This window comes from Papio anubis, chromosome 13 (genome assembly GCF_008728515.1).
Source record: "Papio anubis isolate 15944 chromosome 13, Panubis1.0, whole genome shotgun sequence".
NCBI lineage: Eukaryota > Metazoa > Chordata > Mammalia > Primates > Cercopithecidae > Papio > Papio anubis.
Window position 1 is genome coordinate 90644534 of NC_044988.1, and position 17534 is coordinate 90662067.

At 38.8% G+C, this 17534-nt stretch overlaps 1 protein-coding gene across 1 annotated transcript in view; it reads right to left on the minus strand.

The window, feature by feature from the left end:
• Positions 1-1575: 1575 nt before the first annotated feature.
• The window catches only part of C5 (complement C5), a 99481-nt gene continuing 83522 nt past the window's right edge, over positions 1576-17534 (minus strand). Inside the window, exons 34-41 of the mRNA XM_021927208.2 lie at positions 13677-13779; positions 12914-12988; positions 12692-12797; positions 11511-11594; positions 10286-10375; positions 7298-7381; positions 2672-2810; positions 1576-2105 (exon numbers count right to left, since the gene is read on the minus strand). Of these exons, the coding sequence (XP_021782900.1) occupies positions 1976-2105; positions 2672-2810; positions 7298-7381; positions 10286-10375; positions 11511-11594; positions 12692-12797; positions 12914-12988; positions 13677-13779 (811 nt within the window). The 3' untranslated portion in view covers positions 1576-1975. The remainder of the gene's footprint in view (positions 2106-2671; positions 2811-7297; positions 7382-10285; positions 10376-11510; positions 11595-12691; positions 12798-12913; positions 12989-13676; positions 13780-17534) is intronic.

Sequence of the window (17534 nt, forward strand, 5' to 3'; positions counted from 1 at the left end):
CTGGCGGATATTTTAAATGGTGCCAGGCTAATTCACAAAAGCTGCTTTGATATTTGACAGCTGCATTGTGGGTTAATTAGGCCACTGTGGCCCGCCCTATTTGCCAAAGTGCTCAGGGAAAAGGCAGGCAGACTCCTGTGCCTCCGAAGCAGCACCAGTGGTTCCCTCCTCCAGGCAAGGAGGTGACAAGAGACACCAAGAGGCCTGCTCTGGAGAAGGTCTCCTCTCCCCTCACTGACAGGGAGTGTGGCCATCTTGAACATGACACATTGGTTGTTTTTGCCAAGGGAGTGCCTACAATGTGAGCTTTGACATTAGAGAAAAATAAGTCCTTAGTCCCTGGAAGTGGAAAATCTTAGTGTCATTTACAAAGGCACACTACAAGGCCTTGTGTAGTTTCACCTAACTAGTACAAAGCAGACTCTTCAAAAGGAGCTGCATTCCAGTCTCTGTTAATTACCATTACATCCAGAGGTCATCTTCATGTTTCCTGTGATAGTTCAGTGGTCCTGATTAACCTGTGTCTAAGAAACTTCTATTATATCTCACCTTACTGTTAGAAAATTCACCCCAACAAGCAATATGTAGTGACGTGGAACAGAGATGTATTTAGACTGAGATAGTCTTGGGGTGTGATTTCCAATTCTTTTCCTGACTAGGATGGGAAAACTGCTTTACTTTTCTGAACCTCAATTTTCTTTTTTTTTCCTTTTTTCTTTTTTGAGATGAAGTCTCGCTCTGTCACCCAGGCTGGAATGCAGTAGCACGATCTGGGCTCACTGCAATGTCCACCTCTTGGGTTCAAGTGATCCTTCTGCCTCAACCTACTGAGTACCTGGGATTACAGGCTTGCTAAATTAACCTGGCTAATTTTTATATTTTTAGTAGAATTTTATATTTTTAGTTTCACTATGTTGGCCAGGCTGGTCTCGAACTCCTGACCTCCAAGTGATCTGCCCGCCTCAGCCTCCCAAAGTGCTGGGATTACAGGCTTGAGTCACCACACCAAGACTGAATCTCAATTTTCTTATCTGTAAGATGGGGATGATAATGATAATAACAATAATTTCTGAATCTTGTGAGAGTCTTGAGACATTAAATGGGAATATACGTGAGAGCTTTTTAATATGATCTGAAGTGCTGCAAAATGTCACTTAAAAATTAACTTTTTGTTATGAATCCTCTTTTATAAAGCTCAAACTGAGGCTCAAAGAGAGACGTGGTTAGGGCTGGAAAAAGGTCTTCTGATTGGCCACTCAGTTTCTTTTCACCAGGTGGCTGCACTGGGCCTGTCTTTTAGTAAAGCAATTGTTGGCGAGAACAAGTTCCTGGGGGAAATGAACATGTGCTGGGAGGGAGGGAAAGAGAGTAGAGGCTCTCCCTTCAAGGGTATGAAGAGGGCAATGGAAGGGGAGGGGGCAGAGACAAACTTGCCTACCTTCTCAGTGTGCTGAGGGCTCTGAGGCTAAGCCTGCTCCAGGTTAAGGTTCTCTACTGCTGACTTTCTCCGTCTCTCTCAATTTGCCTGTGTGGTTGAAGCTGATCTAGCATAAAATAACAGGCTTTTTAGCACAGTTTGAAAGCAAACTCAGGCTTTAATGATCAGTTTCCTGTCCCCTGGTATTTTCTTTCAAGCAAAGGCCATGTTTTTGTAATACTCCATTTCAATGGACTGTTCTTTCGGCTCCAGCAAACATTCCTAAGTGGTAGGTTTGAGGAGGTGTTCTAATTTATTGTTTCCGGTGTCCAATAACCTTGGAGGAGTATCTGTCTTCATGCCCTCCAAGGCCATGTTATTTCAAAGTTACAGGGTTTAAAATCATTCTCTAATAAGCAAGTGCCACTAATTCTAAGTAAAGTGAGCTTTACAAATAAGACCAGCTGTGAATGTTTAAAGAAAAAAAAACGAGAAAAAAAAAACTTCAACAACAGGAGTCCATAAGTGCAAACTGTATGTAGCTGAACTTCAGGAATTTTAGCATCCATTTAAAAAGATGTCTTCAGCAAATTCATCTAAATTAGCTAAAAATGCTTGACACGATGAACATGTTGTGTCTCTAGGCCAGTATTCAATCCAGGTCAAGGAATCTAAAGGGTAGATGTACCTACCAAGAAACAAAGCGTTTGTGAGGTGGCCAGTACAGAAAAGCCGGATTTGATTTCTTTTATAAGAGCCCAGCTGTGGTCAGGTCCCTAGGGATCAGGTTGTCCACCAAACTCTTCTGTACCAGCCTCTCCTGGAGGGGTTCACAAACCCTTAAGGAAACATGAAGCTGCCTGGGGTTCCCATATTAAAGGCAGAAATGGCATCTATTTCAATGACTAGCTTCTAAAAGCAGAGAATACAATGCTTATTTACACATTTTCCTCTTTACAAACCACAGTCTGAGAACCTATCAAGGGAGCTGGTGTGGTGGTTAGGGGAGGTCCGGTGAGTACTTTCAGATTCATCATCAGGTCCAGATACTCAGATGGTTAATCAGGCAGCTAAGCCCTCAGCTGCCACGATGGTTTTAAATCATTCTCTGTTTGACACTCATATTATTTCATTGATGTTCAAAATGGCTTGTTGGTTAAGAGCAGGGCCATAAGAAACACGTAGTGTATTTAAGAATAAATCATACTCAGTTTTGGAGGGAAGATCAGTGACTGAAAAATATTGGTGACTTACCTGAAAGTGAAATTGTATTTTATCTGGAGAGCTTCTTTCCCCATAATTAAGTACTGTCTTCCTTTCACCAGCTCAGCGTTAGTGCAGGTTACCTTTTTAATGAAGGTGATTTCAGAGTCTTTCTCAGCAACAGCTTCCCCTGAGAGACATGCAAGTCAAGTAAGGTTAAAACATTCATATTTTAATGTCACAATGATAAACTCTCAAGCTTTCTGGTTCCTTGTGGCTACTGAGAGGTTCTTGGCTAGTGGAGAGCAGTGATATCCATGTGGTTAAGGCTTCAGTCTCTGGAGCCAGACTGTCTGGGTTAAACTCTAAGCATGCTGCTTCCTGGCTATGTGACTCTGGGAGAATGATTTATGTTATCTGTATAAGGCCTTAGACCCTCATCTGAAGACTGGGCATGATAATAAAACCTGCCTTGTAGAACCATTGTGAAATTAAATGGGTTAATATATAAAAAGTGCCTGGAACATAGTAGGAGCTATGTAAGTACTTATTATTACTCTTATAGAACCAGAATTAAAAGAAGGCTCTCTATAGTTGAACAATATTAATCTCCACATTATATAGTAAAATATAAAATTATTTGGTAGTTGGCAACTGTCAATTTTGTAGAAAAGTACAAAATGTGAAAGACTTGGAAAATTTCAAAGATAATAATTTTGGAATTCCCAAAGAACTCACAAGTAGCCCATTCCCCTATCTGGAATGCATTCCTCCCCATGTTGGCCTATTGAATTTCATTTATCTTAAAAGTCTCCTTCAATTCTCACAGTATCCAGTAAAATATTCCTGGATGCTCTTTGTTTTAAATATATGTCTGTCTCCTCCTTACCTCTTTTACACTTGAATTTCTATCACAATGTTTTGTCCCACATCTGTCCTTCTAGCTAGACTAGAAACTTCTTAAGGTATGGACTGTGTCTGATTTATCGCTATATATCCAGAGCTGATATTTAACTATTAAGCTCTGGCAGAGTCATCTTAACTGTTAAGTCCTGAAAAACTTCTGAACCAATTGGCAAATAGTGTATAATAGAAATTGTGTAAATGGTAACCTTTCATTAGTAATATAAATTTCGGTGTACACTCATTAGTTCAAGCTGATTTCTTAGGCTGCCCTGATGGTGTAGATTCCTATTATGTCAATATCTGAGCAGCATTACCAGTACTATCTGCCATTTCAGCGCCTGTCATAGTAAGCAGTGTGGCTGTATAGGGCCTTATTTTTTAAACTTCTCATCATGGAAAATTTAAAGTATATTCAGAAGAGAGAACAGCCATCTACCCTGGGCTTCAACAATAACTTTTATTCTTCTGTATCCTCACCTATTATAAGCACTCTGTCCTTTGGAGAAATACCAATTTATCATTATCCTCAAACTACAGTTTGCCCTTGATTCTAAATGGTTTATTGTCACTGTCCCGCAATTCTTCTGTAAGTAGTGTGTGGTATTTTATATTTATAAAAATTCAAAATTTATAAGTGTTAAAAATGAACCCAGAATGAGGAGATGAAGTATGCAAATGTTTCTTAACATTTCCTTTTAAATATCATAAAATGCATCTTTGGATCTACAGGAGAACAAAGAAGAAATGATACTAATAAAAAAAAACTGTAGCTTGGGAATCATCCGATGCTATGAAAAATTCAGAACAGTCTAAAATGTCTTTTGGTACTATGCAAGAATCAGTATCAAATAAAACAAATAATTTGTATTTCTGGAATGAAAAGCACTTTGTTATTTCAGTAAAAAGAGAATGGCTTATTATTGCTTGTAATATGAATATTGGATGAAAATGGTGCTCAAAAGTTGGATTGTAGAAAGATCAAAGTTCTAAACACTTATTTCATTAGAATGGCAACTAGCCTGCAAATTAAAAAATTACAACCATCAATGAAGAAAAAATAAAATAACATCACAAATAAGTTTCATACAATGAAACTTTCAAAATAGCAAAAATTTAAAAAATTATCAAAGTGTTGATAAAGCAAATACAAAATTGAAAAATATTACTAGGATTTTAAAATTCTAGGGTATGGTTAGTAATAATCAAGCTGGGAGGCTGAGGAGAGAGGATCCCTTGAGCCTAGGAGTTTCAGACCAGCCTGAACAACATAGTGGGACCACGTCTCAGATGAAAAGAAATCAAGCATTTTAGGACTTAAAATATTTGATAGAATTTCAAAAGAGAAAAATATTTAGTATAAACATATTATTGCAATTTAGCTTTATAGTCCTACTTATTGCAAAATTTATATCAATTGAAATGAGGCCAGGTGTGATGGCTCACACATGTAATCCCGGCATTTCAGGAGTCTGAGGCGAGTGGATTACTTGAGCCCAGGAGTTCAAGACCAGCCTGGCCAACATGTAAGACCCCATCTCCACAAAAATACAAAAATAAGTCAGGTGTGGTGGTGCATGTCTGTAATCCCAGCTACTCAGGAAGCTGAGGCAGGAGAATCACTTGAACCTGGGAAGCAGAGGTTGCAGTGAGCCAAGATCGTGCCACTGCACTCCAGCCTGGGTGACAGAGTGAAACTTCATCTCAAAAAAAAAAAAAAAAAGTAATCCCATTCACAATAGCCACACACACACAAAAATGCCTAGGAATACAGCTAACTAGGGAGGTGAATGATCTCTACAATGAGAATTACAAAACACTGCTCAAAGAAATCAGAGATGACACAAAGAAATCAGAGATGACACAAACAAATGGAAAAACATTCCACGCTCATGGATAGGAAGATTAATACTGTTAAAATGGCCATACTGCCCAAAGCAATTTACAGATTTAATGCTATTCCTATCAAAATACCAATGTCATTTTTCTATTTTTCATAAAATTGGAAAAAAACATTTTAATATTCATATGGAACAAAGAAAGAACTTGAATAGCCAAATGAATTCTAAGCAAAAGAACAAAGCTGGAGGCCTCCTACTACCTGACTTCTAACTATATTACAAGGCTACAGTAACCAAAGCAGCATGTTACTGATACCAAAAAAGACACATAGGCCAATGGAACAGGTTAGAGAACCCAGAAATAAAGCCACACACCTACAACCATCTGATCTTCAACAAAATCAATAAAAACAAGCAATGGGGGAAGGACTCCCTAGTCAATAAATGGTGCTGGGATAACTGGCTAGACACATGCCAAAGAATGAAACTGGACTCCTTCCTTTCATCATATGTAAAAATCAACTCAAGATGGATTAAAGACTTAAATCTAAAACTTAAAACTATAAAAATCCTAGAAAAAAATCCAGGAAATGCCATTCTGTAAATAGGCACTGGCAAAGATTTCATGACAAAGACTCCAAATGTAATTGCAACAGAAACAAAAATTGACAAATGGGACCTAATTAAGGAGCTGCTTCTGCACAGCAAAATAAACTATTAACAGAGTAAACAGACAATGTCCAGAGTGGGAGAACATTTTTTGCAAACTATGCATCTGATAAATTTTTAATATCCAGAATCTATAAGGAACTTAAATCAACAAGCAAAAAGCAACCCTATTAAAACAATGGGCAAAGGACATGAATAGACACTTCTCAAAATAAGCCATACACGTAGCCAACAAGCACATGAAAAAATGCTCAACATCACTAATCACTAGAGAATTGCAAATCGAAACTACAAAATGCCATCTCACACCCAGTCAGAATGGCTATAATTAAAGAGTCAAAAAATAACAGATACTGGCAGGGTTGCAGAGAAAAGGGAATGCTTATATACCACTGGTGGGAATGTAAATTAGTTCAGCCACTGTGGAAAGCAGTTTGGAAATTTCTCAAAGAATTTAAAACAGAATTACCATTTGACCCATCAATTCCATTATTGGGCATATACTCAAAGGAATAGAAATCATCTCTCCATGAAGACACATGCACATATATGTTCATCACAGCACTATTCATAATGGAAAAGACATGAAATCAACCTAAATGTCCATCAGTAGTGGACTGGATAAAGGAAATGTGGGACATAGACACCATGGAATATTATGCAGCCATCAAAAGGATGAAATCATGTTCTTTCCAGCATCATGGATGCAGAGCCAGAGGCCATTAACCTAAGTGAATTAACACAGTAACAGAAAATCAAATATCACATATTTTCACTTATAAGTGGGAACTAAACACTGAGTACACATGGACACAAAGAAGGGAACACTAGACAGCAGAGCCTACTTGAGGGTAGAGGGTGGGAAGAGGGTGAGGACTGAAAAATTATCTATTGGGTACTATGCTTATTACTTGGGTGACAAAATAATCTATATACCAAACCCCTATGACATGCAATTTACCCATGTAGCAAACTTGCACATGTATCCCCTGAACCTAAAATAAAAGTTGGAAAGAAAAAGAAATTGGACAATTACAAAATTAAAAAAACCATTTTGCTGAAGTTTGAGAAAAATGAATTCAGTGAGAAATGTTTATATGAACATCTTTAAGAAATGTTTCTCCCCAAGTAGAATATAAGCTTTAAAAAGGCAGGAGCTCTGTCTTATTTGCGTTGTATCTTCTGCATCTAATACAATGCCTGGCACATAGTCAGTACTAAATAGTTGTTGAATGAAAGAACGAATGAATGAATGAATTCTCACCAGTTTTGTAGATATCCAGAAGGGTTGCCTTGTACTTGACAAAAACATTTTCTGTAGTGATGGATGTGATGCTAACTTTATAAGCTGGTAAAAGACAAACAAAAATGAAACAATTCAGTCTTAATACTATTAATGCTATGTCCAGTAGAAGCCAGAATTTGTCAAACACGAGAAATGAAGCATGGCGAACTATTATAGTTCTTATTTCCTCCAAGAAGCCTTCCCCAGTCCCCTCAGTCTGATTCAATCTCTCAATCTATTAGAATCATTAGCCCTGGCCAATGTTATAGAACAGGCTGATTAGAACAAGAGACATATTTAATAAAATAACAGAAGCACATACAACAAACAAACAAGATAAACCTTCGTTAGATGTTAAGTTCAGAGGCTGATCCTTTAAGATGAGTGGAGTCATGCCTATGGGCATCTTTTGAAGAGCCCCTTCATTCTCTTCTCCATGGCCACAGAGGAAGCCTTATCTCTCATTCAGGTCAACCATGTGAGCTTTCTTGGTTCCTTGCTTTGCTTCCTCCTATAGTTCCACTGGCTTTAATCTTTGGTTTTGAGGATGATTCTGTTGTCTCACTCACCCTTGCTTGGCAACTACCCAACATGAGCTGCCCACAATCCTGTTTTCTCTTCATTCAGACATCAATGTTTGATGCACAATGTGCTTGACCTCAGGTCTGGAAAGACCAGCTTGAAGGGACCCGTTCTTTCTATGTGGCCTCAGGAGAGGTTTATTTTATTTTTGCTTTTGATCTTTCCATTTTTTGTTTTGAAATGAGTGACCTAAAAGATTTGTTCATTCTAGATATCCCTCAAGTCTTTAAGTCTATCCCAGTTATAGATTGACAGATCGAGAGATAGATAGGTGAACTCATCATGGCAGAACCAGGGGCTATGTAAATTAGTGTCTTAAAATGCATGAAAAATGTTTTGAATTTCAGATTCATAGTCTTTATAATGGACATGGGCAATGTACTTACTATGTGGGCCTGAGTAGAGAGACAGAACTACTTAATTTTGTTTCTATTCTGTTATTCCAGTAATAGCATGTAGTCCAGAAAAAGCCAGCTAAGTGTTTTCTTGAAACAACACAATAAACCCAAATTGCATTTATTCTCTGTGTTAAAATAGATTTCTGATATTTTAGATTTAAAATAGTTCTAAAATGGAGGGAAGAAATAATTTAGTGGAATTTTTGTTTGTTAAAACACTATAGTATTCTCAAGTCTTCATGTATTTAACAAACTGCATTGGGTCTACACTGAGTCAGGCAGCTTTTTAGCCTTTTTTTTTTTTTTTTAAATCAAGATAAATTCAAAGGAAAGAAATGTTATTAACCATACAAAACTCATTCTGTTGCCTGAATTACTATTAAGAGAATTCAGTAGACTTCAATGGAAAAAATACTGGAGATCAGGATGCATCTCAATTCTATCACTTGCTTTCTGCATGACCTTGAGCAAATTATTTAATCTCCCTGAGCCTCAGTTTCTTCACTGGCAAATAGTAATAATCCTCTGTTACATTTTTTTTTTTTTTTTTTTGACAGGGTTTCACTCTGTCACTCAGTCTGGAGTGCAATGGCTCACTGCAATCTCCCCACCTCCCAGGCTCAAGTGATCCTCCTATCTCAGCCTCCCAAGTAGCTAGGACTACAGGCACCAGCCATCAATGCACATCTAATTTTTGTATTTTTTGAAGAGACAGGGTTTTGCCATGTTGCCCAGGCTGGTCTAGAACCCGTGAGCTCAAAGTGATCTGCCCACTTCAGCCTCCCAAAGTGCTGGGACTACAGGCATGAGCCACCGTGCCCAGCCCTCATAAAGTTCTTATGAGACCCTTTCCATAAGAATGAGAACCCTTTCCATTGCAATGAGAAACTGTCTATGAAAGCTGTTGCTAAACACAAAGTACCAAATTGGCTGTACTTATTTTTTAAATTTATAAATAACACCCTTCCAATTTCTTTCTTTTATTTTCTTTTTTCTTTTTTTTTTGTTTTTTTTTTTGAGACAGAGTCTCGCTGTGTTGCCCAGTTTGGAATGCAGTGGCACGATCTTGGCTCACTGCAACCTCCTTCTCCTGGGTTCAAGCGATTCTCCTGCCTCACCCTCCTGAGTAGCTGGGATTACAGGCACGCACCAATATGCTTGGCTAATTTTTGTGTTTTTAGTAGAGACAGGGTTTTGCCATGTTCGCCCCAGGCTGGTCTTGAACTCCTGACCTCAGGTGATTCACCCACCTCGGCCTCCCAAAGTGCTGGTATTACAGGCATGAGCCACCGCGCCCGGCTCCACCCTTCCAATTTCAAAATGAAAAAATGATTTGAGATAGTGTACGATATGCTCTCTCTCTCCAAAAAATGCCAGCAGTAAACATCAAAAACTGAGTAGAAAACAAAGGAGCTAATTTTATCAGGAACTGAGACAAGGCTGCAACTGAACTTGAACACTAATTTAGCTCTGAGCTCTGGACAACTAGAAGGATTGAGATTTGCTTTTTGAAATGGAGAATGTCTCAAACATGGATTGCAATTCTGAATATATTAAAAATTATTTGGTATTTATATTTTTACACTGAAGAGATTTTTTAAAAACCAACTCCCCTAAACCACCTTTGCCTCTGCCTCTGGTCTATCAATTGGAAGAGTACGGAACTGAAATCTTATACCTCTGTGGCTTCTCAAAAGTTCCCTTTGACTATGTTTTAGTGCCTGTAATTGAAAAAGATCTATTAGAGGAAAGTGTCTTGGCTGGGTATACATGTCACTTCTATTATTTATAATGAAAATCACATTTCTTTGCTGGGGAATAAAAAACTTTTCATGTTAGGGCTAAAAATCAATGGCATTTTCCTTCAGGGGATCACATGGAATGTTGTATCCATATAATCACTATGTAAAGTTTTTGATCTTTCTAACTGAACACGTTTTCATAAAATTTCATGCTTAAAGGAGCTATATTGAACTTTTGAACTCACCATATGCAATCTCTGGGTTACATGCTGTTTGTTTTCTAGTCTCTGCAGAGATTGTCAGATCCAATTCTTTCTGCATTTGCCCACAATCAGCTGGATTTTGTGAAAATTGGTAAAACAAAGGTTAATGTAAAGAAGTAGACACTTTCTAGGAGTAAACACAGTTTCTCATGAACCCAGAGACAACCCAATAAAACCTTACAAATCTCATATTTCTAAGACCTGCCCATTTTCTTTTCTTTCATAAAGCGAAACATTACATAAAGCAAAAACAAAACAAACAAAAACCAAAATCTTGAGCATAAGTCACAAGCTTGTTGAACCCATGGCCCGAGGGCTGCACACAGCCCAGGACAGCTTTGAATGTGGCACAACACAAATTCGTAAAGTTTCTTAAAATGTTATGAGATTTTTTTGTGATTTTTGTTTTAGCTCATTCGCTGTTGTCAGTGTTAGTGTATTTTATGTATGGCCCAAGACAATTCTTCTTCCAGTGTGGCCCACTGAAGCCAAAAGACTGGACACCCCTGGCATAAGACTTATTGTTAGACTGGGTGGCTACTCCACATTCAGGTCCTTAGAAATGTATGTGCTTCCCTTGATGAAAGGGGGAAATTTTTCCATTTTGAGTATAATCAGAAGTCCTTCAAAGGACCCAGAATGATAATGTGACGGATATATAGCCATAAAATGGCACAGTAAGTACCTAGAAAATGTGTAGCTATTGAGGATTTTGAAAAAACCAAAACTAACTCAGCCCCTTATGGAGCCAGCTGTTGATTACTGGTGAGTTCTGGATCTTTTCCTTGGCCAAGAAGGCTTTCGTCAATTTACGAAAGACTAAATGGAACTGGACAATAAATAGAATTCCATTAACTGGGAAGTAAAATAGAAAAGAAACAGAAGCTAGTGGTTCAGTCCTGAGCCTCTGGTCCTGTATGTTAAAAAGACTAGGTGAAAGTAAAATTTCACATCATGTTGTCCCTATAATATCCAACAACCATCTCGATAGTGTTTCCCTGCCTCTGTACAGCATGAACTATCAGGTTGTTCAGGAACTGTGAAAACGTAGTTTTAGAATGCTCAGGAATCATTAGCTTTCAATTAGCTGTGATAGCATTTCTACTTCTGAGAAAGAACAGTTTACCAGTGTCCCCCAGATTAACCTCAGGTTATGAAGGACTGCTTTAAATAAGCATGCAGCCTAAACATGTTAAATAAAGTTTACCTTCTATACACTTGCACGTGGCTCCTTCACAGACTTTCTGAATTTTGATATTGGAAGTGCTATAAAACATGGTACACTGTTTATCTGTGGCAACGAAAGTGTGGTTAACAGAAGTGGTTTGAAGAACAACACAGGTACTAATTGGCGAGTCTCTTACATGGAGCCTCAGAGATGGCTTATTCTAAATCCTTCTTTTTATAGTTAAGGCCCAGGGAGGTGAAATTATAAATTGGCTGTCCTGGGAAGGGTTCCCCTACCCTCAGAAAGAGCTTCCCTTTTTAGCTTAGTTCTGTGCTTAAAACACTCGTTTCTCAGAAATAAAATATTTTATGCTTCTATAAGTAACAGGAAAATAAATTATGTTGCATGAGGATCTTTTGAAAGAGTTGCAATTGTTTAGGGTGGACAAGGGAAGAAAAGCATATATCTATGTAACGCTATATATCTATCTCAAGGAGAAGAGGGACTATGTATGTTCTATGTGATTTCAGAATATAAAACTAGAATGAATGGGTGTCAGAGTTTTGGTTCACTTTAAGAATTTTCTAACAAGTAGAACTGCCCAAGGTGGAGTCATCTGTCTTGTGAACCAATAAGCTCTCCAATCACATAACATTCTCAAAAGTGGAGTAGTCAAATGTGGTATCACTCATTCATAAATATTTATTGAGTTCACATTCTATATTTGACACTGCATTAGATACTAGGGACACGAGAATGAAAACACCCTGGAGTTGATGAGAAAGACATACAAATAATTGAATGCAATCTGACAGCTGCTATAACAGAGCTATCTGCAAAGTGTAACAAGAATATAGATGGGCTAGAAGTTGTTCTGGGAAAATTGAGTTGGTTTCTCTCAAAAGGAGAGAGATGATTTATCTGTGAACACCATAGATAAACCTGAGGCAAAGAATATTGAAGTTGGAGGCACTACAATCCATTTATTTTAAAAATGAAGAAACTGAGGACTGAGGTAAAATGGTCTGCTCAATGTCAATAAGTAGTTTATGTACAATATTTTGTATACAGTAGTTTGAATGTTCAAATTGGGACTTTTATGAAGAGTGGTCTCTAGGAGAGGCAATACATAAAATTTACAGGACTCTAGTGGATTTCTAAATGTTCTGTAAAGAATACAAAGTATTCTTCTGAAGAAATGTTAGCATGGAGTTGATTACCTGGTCTGTGGTATTCATACACTGTGAAAGTGGCAGGACTAAGAAACCCAACTTCAAAGAGTTCAAAAATCCGGAATCGTACACAAAGGAAATCACTGGAGGGGATCTGTTTAACAAATTCAAGGATTTAAGGAAATTACGGAGAGACGGTATTTATAATCTTTTAGCCTGTATATTTTGAATAGTAATAGTAAAGGAAAAATGGTTGGAGGTGGAGCTTACCGAATTCAGTTGCAGAATAACATGTCCATCTTTGATTTGGTAATCAGTGAATAGCTGATCCACCCCTTCCACAAGCTAAGGGGGAAAAGAGAGAAGCTTGAATTTCATTTCATTATCTTTTTGTTTAAATGCATTCACCTGTTGATGAGATGTCACATCGCAGGGATGTGATCTGTTGTTCAAAGAAACTGAAGAGCAGTTCCTCTTCTTGAAAAAGTCTGAACACATTAGCATATAAACTCATATTTTTCAGAGCATGCTAGTGTATGCTTCTGTTTCACTTTGATAAATCAAAACTTAGGTTAATTATGTTTTGAAAGGAATATTCTGGCCAGGCCTGGTGGCTTACGCCTGTAATCCCAGCAGTTTGGGAGGCCAAAGCCAGTGGATAAACCTGACGTCAGGAGTTGGAGACCAACCTGACTGACATGGTGAAACCTCGTCTCTACTAAAACTACAAAAAAAAAAATTAGCAAGGCGTGGTGGTGCATGCCTGTAATCCCAGCTACTCGGGAGGCTGAGGCAGGAGAATCACTTGAATCTGGGAGGCGGGGTTGTAGTGAGCCAAGATCGTATCTTTGCACCCCAGCCTGGGCAACAAGAGTGAAAATCCATCTCAAAACAAAAACAAAAACAAAAAACAGAGAATATTCTGGGTGATTCTATACAAGTTGTATATTAAAATGAAAGAAAGTAAAATTGTCTGTAAAATAATTCAGAAAAGAAAACAAAGAATTTACATGATTTAAAAGAAAACACATACAGCTTTTAAGTCTTCTTCATTTGCATTGATTCCAGTAGGCAAGGAGATGTCCATCACTGCATGAGAGGATCCAGAAGATGATTCTTCCCTGCTGGGCTTGTAGCTAAAATAAAAAAGAGGTTAGAAAATGTAATAAACAAGTGAATAAGATTCTTTAAGAAAGGACACTGTTCCTTAGTGGACCTTAATTTTTAAATTTGGGTTTCCATTTATTTACTTTTCTACAATGTATGGGTTAAAATCTCTGACTTTGGAGTTGCAAGAGATCTTTGAGTCATCTATTCTCTTTCCTCACTTGATCAATAATCTCAATGAACCACTCTACTGGAACACAGAAGTCATCCACACCAAGCTAACTAGCTGGGGAAACTCAGAATGAGAGTAAGGCACTGGTTCAAGGTCACATGGCTAATTCATGCAGAGCTGTAGAAGAATCCAGGTCTTTGGATTCTCACGTTAGTTTATTTTCTAATGAAGCATATTCCGAGGGAAAAAATTAGTTGTATGTTGAAAAGAGATTCAGTAAACATGTCCAGGAAAAGCTGGAAGAAAATACAGTAAGGCCAGGCATGGTGGCTCACGCCTGTAATCCCAGCACTTTGGGAGGCCGAGGCAGGCGGATCACTTGAGGTCAGGAGTTCAAGACCAGCCTGGCTAACGTGGTGAAACTCCGTCTTTACTAAAAATATAAAAAAATTTAGCCGGGCGTGGTGGCACACGCCTGCAATCCCAGCTATAGGAGAACTGCTTGAGCCTGGGCGACAGAGCGAGACTCCCTCTTTAAAAACAAACTAACAAACAAAAGAACCCACTAAATATTAGTAGCTACTTTCTCTGAATGGTGAGATTATAAGCGATTATCTCTTTTCTTTTTCATGCTTTTCTCTATTTTCTAAATTTCCCATAATAGCTACTTTATGTAGAAAATGTTTCAAGGACTATCCTTTCAGTAGGAATTCTGCTAGAAGGAAGTTAAGGAGAAATGCAAAAAGGGCACAATGGGAGGGTTTTGTTTTTGTTTTTGTTTTGTAAGAGAGAAAAGAATACTGAAATGGAGAATCAGGAAACTTGGGTTTTATTCCAGTTCTGAGATTCCCACAAATCATTTCCCCCTTCTAAGATCATTTTCTTATTTGTAAAACTAACTGTGAAGAAGTATAAGCTTGTATTTTAAATTTATCTTTATAATTCCCAGGCTTTGGTTTTGGGTGGCAGAGGCTTACAGCTACCATTAAGAGATGTTAGAAGACATAAAAGAGACAGGCTGGCTGAGGCTGGGGCAGAGACAGAGGGAGTGTGGTTCTGCAAAAGTTGATTACAGGTTCCAACCTCACCTCAAGATGCTTGAGAGGCAGCTGGATGTTTGAGAGTGAAGCTTGGGAGAGCAGACAGGATTAAAGGAAGAAATTAAAAGACAGCTTCATAACAGGGAAAATGAATTTATCTCACCTACAGGTATGGATGTTGGTGGAAGAGGAGAGACTATGCAAGTTACTAAGGGGTCAGGGCATATCTTTTCCTCAATGACACCTCATGGAGCATATATAACACAATCCCAGCTGGGCACAGTGGCTCACACCTGTTATCCCAGCACTTTGAGAGGCTGAGGCGGATCATTTGAGGCCAGGAGTTCGAGACCAGCCTGGCCAACATGGTGAAACCTTTTCTTTACTAAAAATACAAAAATTAGCTGGGTGTGGTAGCGCACACCTGTAATCCCAGCTACTTAAGAGGCTGAGGCACGAGAATCGCTTGAGGCTGGGAGGCAGAGGTTGCAGTGAACTGAGATCGCACCATTGCACTCCAGCCTGGGCAACAGAGCAAGACTCTGCCTCAAAAATAAATAAATAAATAAATAAAAGCAGTCCCTAATAGAAGTTATAGATGTAATATTTGCCACAATAATGAAAAGTATTCTAAAATATCTGACTCATAAAAATTTAACCCTATTCTCCACCAAATTGACAATTTAGAACAGAATATAAAACATTTGGAACTCTAATGTGACATCCGAACATCTCGCTAATTGGATGGGTAGAAGCAGAGAACTCTTGCTCACAGATGCAAACACTTTGTCAGCAGGATGGAAAAGGGCCTCCCGAGTGGAGAGTGTCTATGAAAAGGTTGCTGGAGCCTTGATGACTGGTTGCCATGGAGACTGTTTCAATGGTGGAACAGAAATCCTCCTTTCAAGAAGCCCTTTGCCTGCTGCCAAAACCAGCAATCTTCCCCAAAGGCATTTTGTTGCGAGGGAAATGAAATCCTGTTTTTCTTTTCTTAGGAATACAACAGAGAGGTTATAAAAAGGTAAATACACGAAAGAGACCCTCTGAACACAGAAACTTCATGCTGGCATTTTTTAATCAGGAGAGAGAATATTTGAAGGCAAAGAAATTCTTACATGAATAAGTACTACACAGTTCCTTTTGGAATTTACCCAACCTAACTTCAGTGTCAACAGAGCCAAAAGCATATTCCACCCGCCTTTCTGGAACATTTTGTCCCCAATTTGTAAAAACCAAAGGATAGACTATTCAAGATTGCATTTCTCCTTGCTTTCTTTTGTATATTGATAATCTGGAATTAGGCCTCCTGCCAATGAAGTCAAATGAACGAGTTTTTGATAACAGCCTTTTTCTGTACGGCAGAATTGTGGACAATTAGAACCGGCAGAAAACTTGAGATAAGGTAGTGCAATATCTTTGCTTCATAGAAGAGGATCGGAGAAGTAAGCTGATGTCCTGAAGGTCACTGGAGTTCTTACTGGCAGAGGCTATCCCACAGGTGTCTCACCCTATCAGAGAGCTCTTCTTTACGGCAAGTACAGATGCCTCCCTGTAGGGTCCCAGACACTGATTCGAGCTCTGCCCAGAAGTTTGCTTACACTTCCCTTTGACAACTGTTACAAATTTAAAGGTAACTGTGATCATGCTTCTCCCCAGCTGGTAGGTGCCCAAGGGTAGGAATGGCATTCAGGAGGAAAGAAGCTGCCTGGGAAAGGTGACCTTACTGGAAAGAAGTTAGGGAATGAGGAAAGATGTTTGAGTGGGAACAGAGAGCAGGGACTGGCCACAGAAGGAAGTAGGATGTGCTGGAAGGAAGAAATGCTGATGAGGAAGGAAATAGGACTGAATAGTGAAGGAATCCTAGGAAGCGATTGGGCTTGGGAGATAGAGAAGGCTGGGAAACAGCTGGGAGGGAGGCAGGGAGAAACAATGTGCTTTTCCTTGGGATTCGTGGTCTTAGATTACACTGATTGAAAGGGTGGTTTAGGCTGAGCATGGTGGTTTAGGCTTGTAATCCCAACACTTTGGGAGGCTGAGGTGGGCAGATCACATGAGGTCAGGAGTTCGAGACCAGCCTGGCCAACATGGTGAAACCCCATCTCTACTAAAAATAAAAAAATTAGCTGGGCGTGGTGTTGTGTGTCTGTAATACCAGCTACTCAGGAGGCTGAGGAAGGAGAATCTCCCAAATCCGGGAGGCAGAGGTTGTAGTGAGCCAAGATCAGGCCACTGCACTCCAACCTGCGTGACAGAGTGAAACTCTATCTCAAAAAAAAAAAAAAAAAAGAGACAGTTTAGATACTGGATTGAACATCAGAGGCTGGGGATTTGAGCCCCTGGCTCTGCCTCTAACTCTGTGAGCATTTGGCAGGCGACTTTATTTCTTTGGGTCTTAGTTTTTTCATTTCCAAAACAAGAGGATTATGATATCATCCCTAAGGTCCTTCTCAGCTCTCACCTTTTGCACAACACTATTGAATTTCCATGTTATCCACAGTGGGTGCGTGATTATAAGTAAAATCAGCAAAATGCCATCCATAGATATCACTGTTATTGACAATACAAGAGTTAA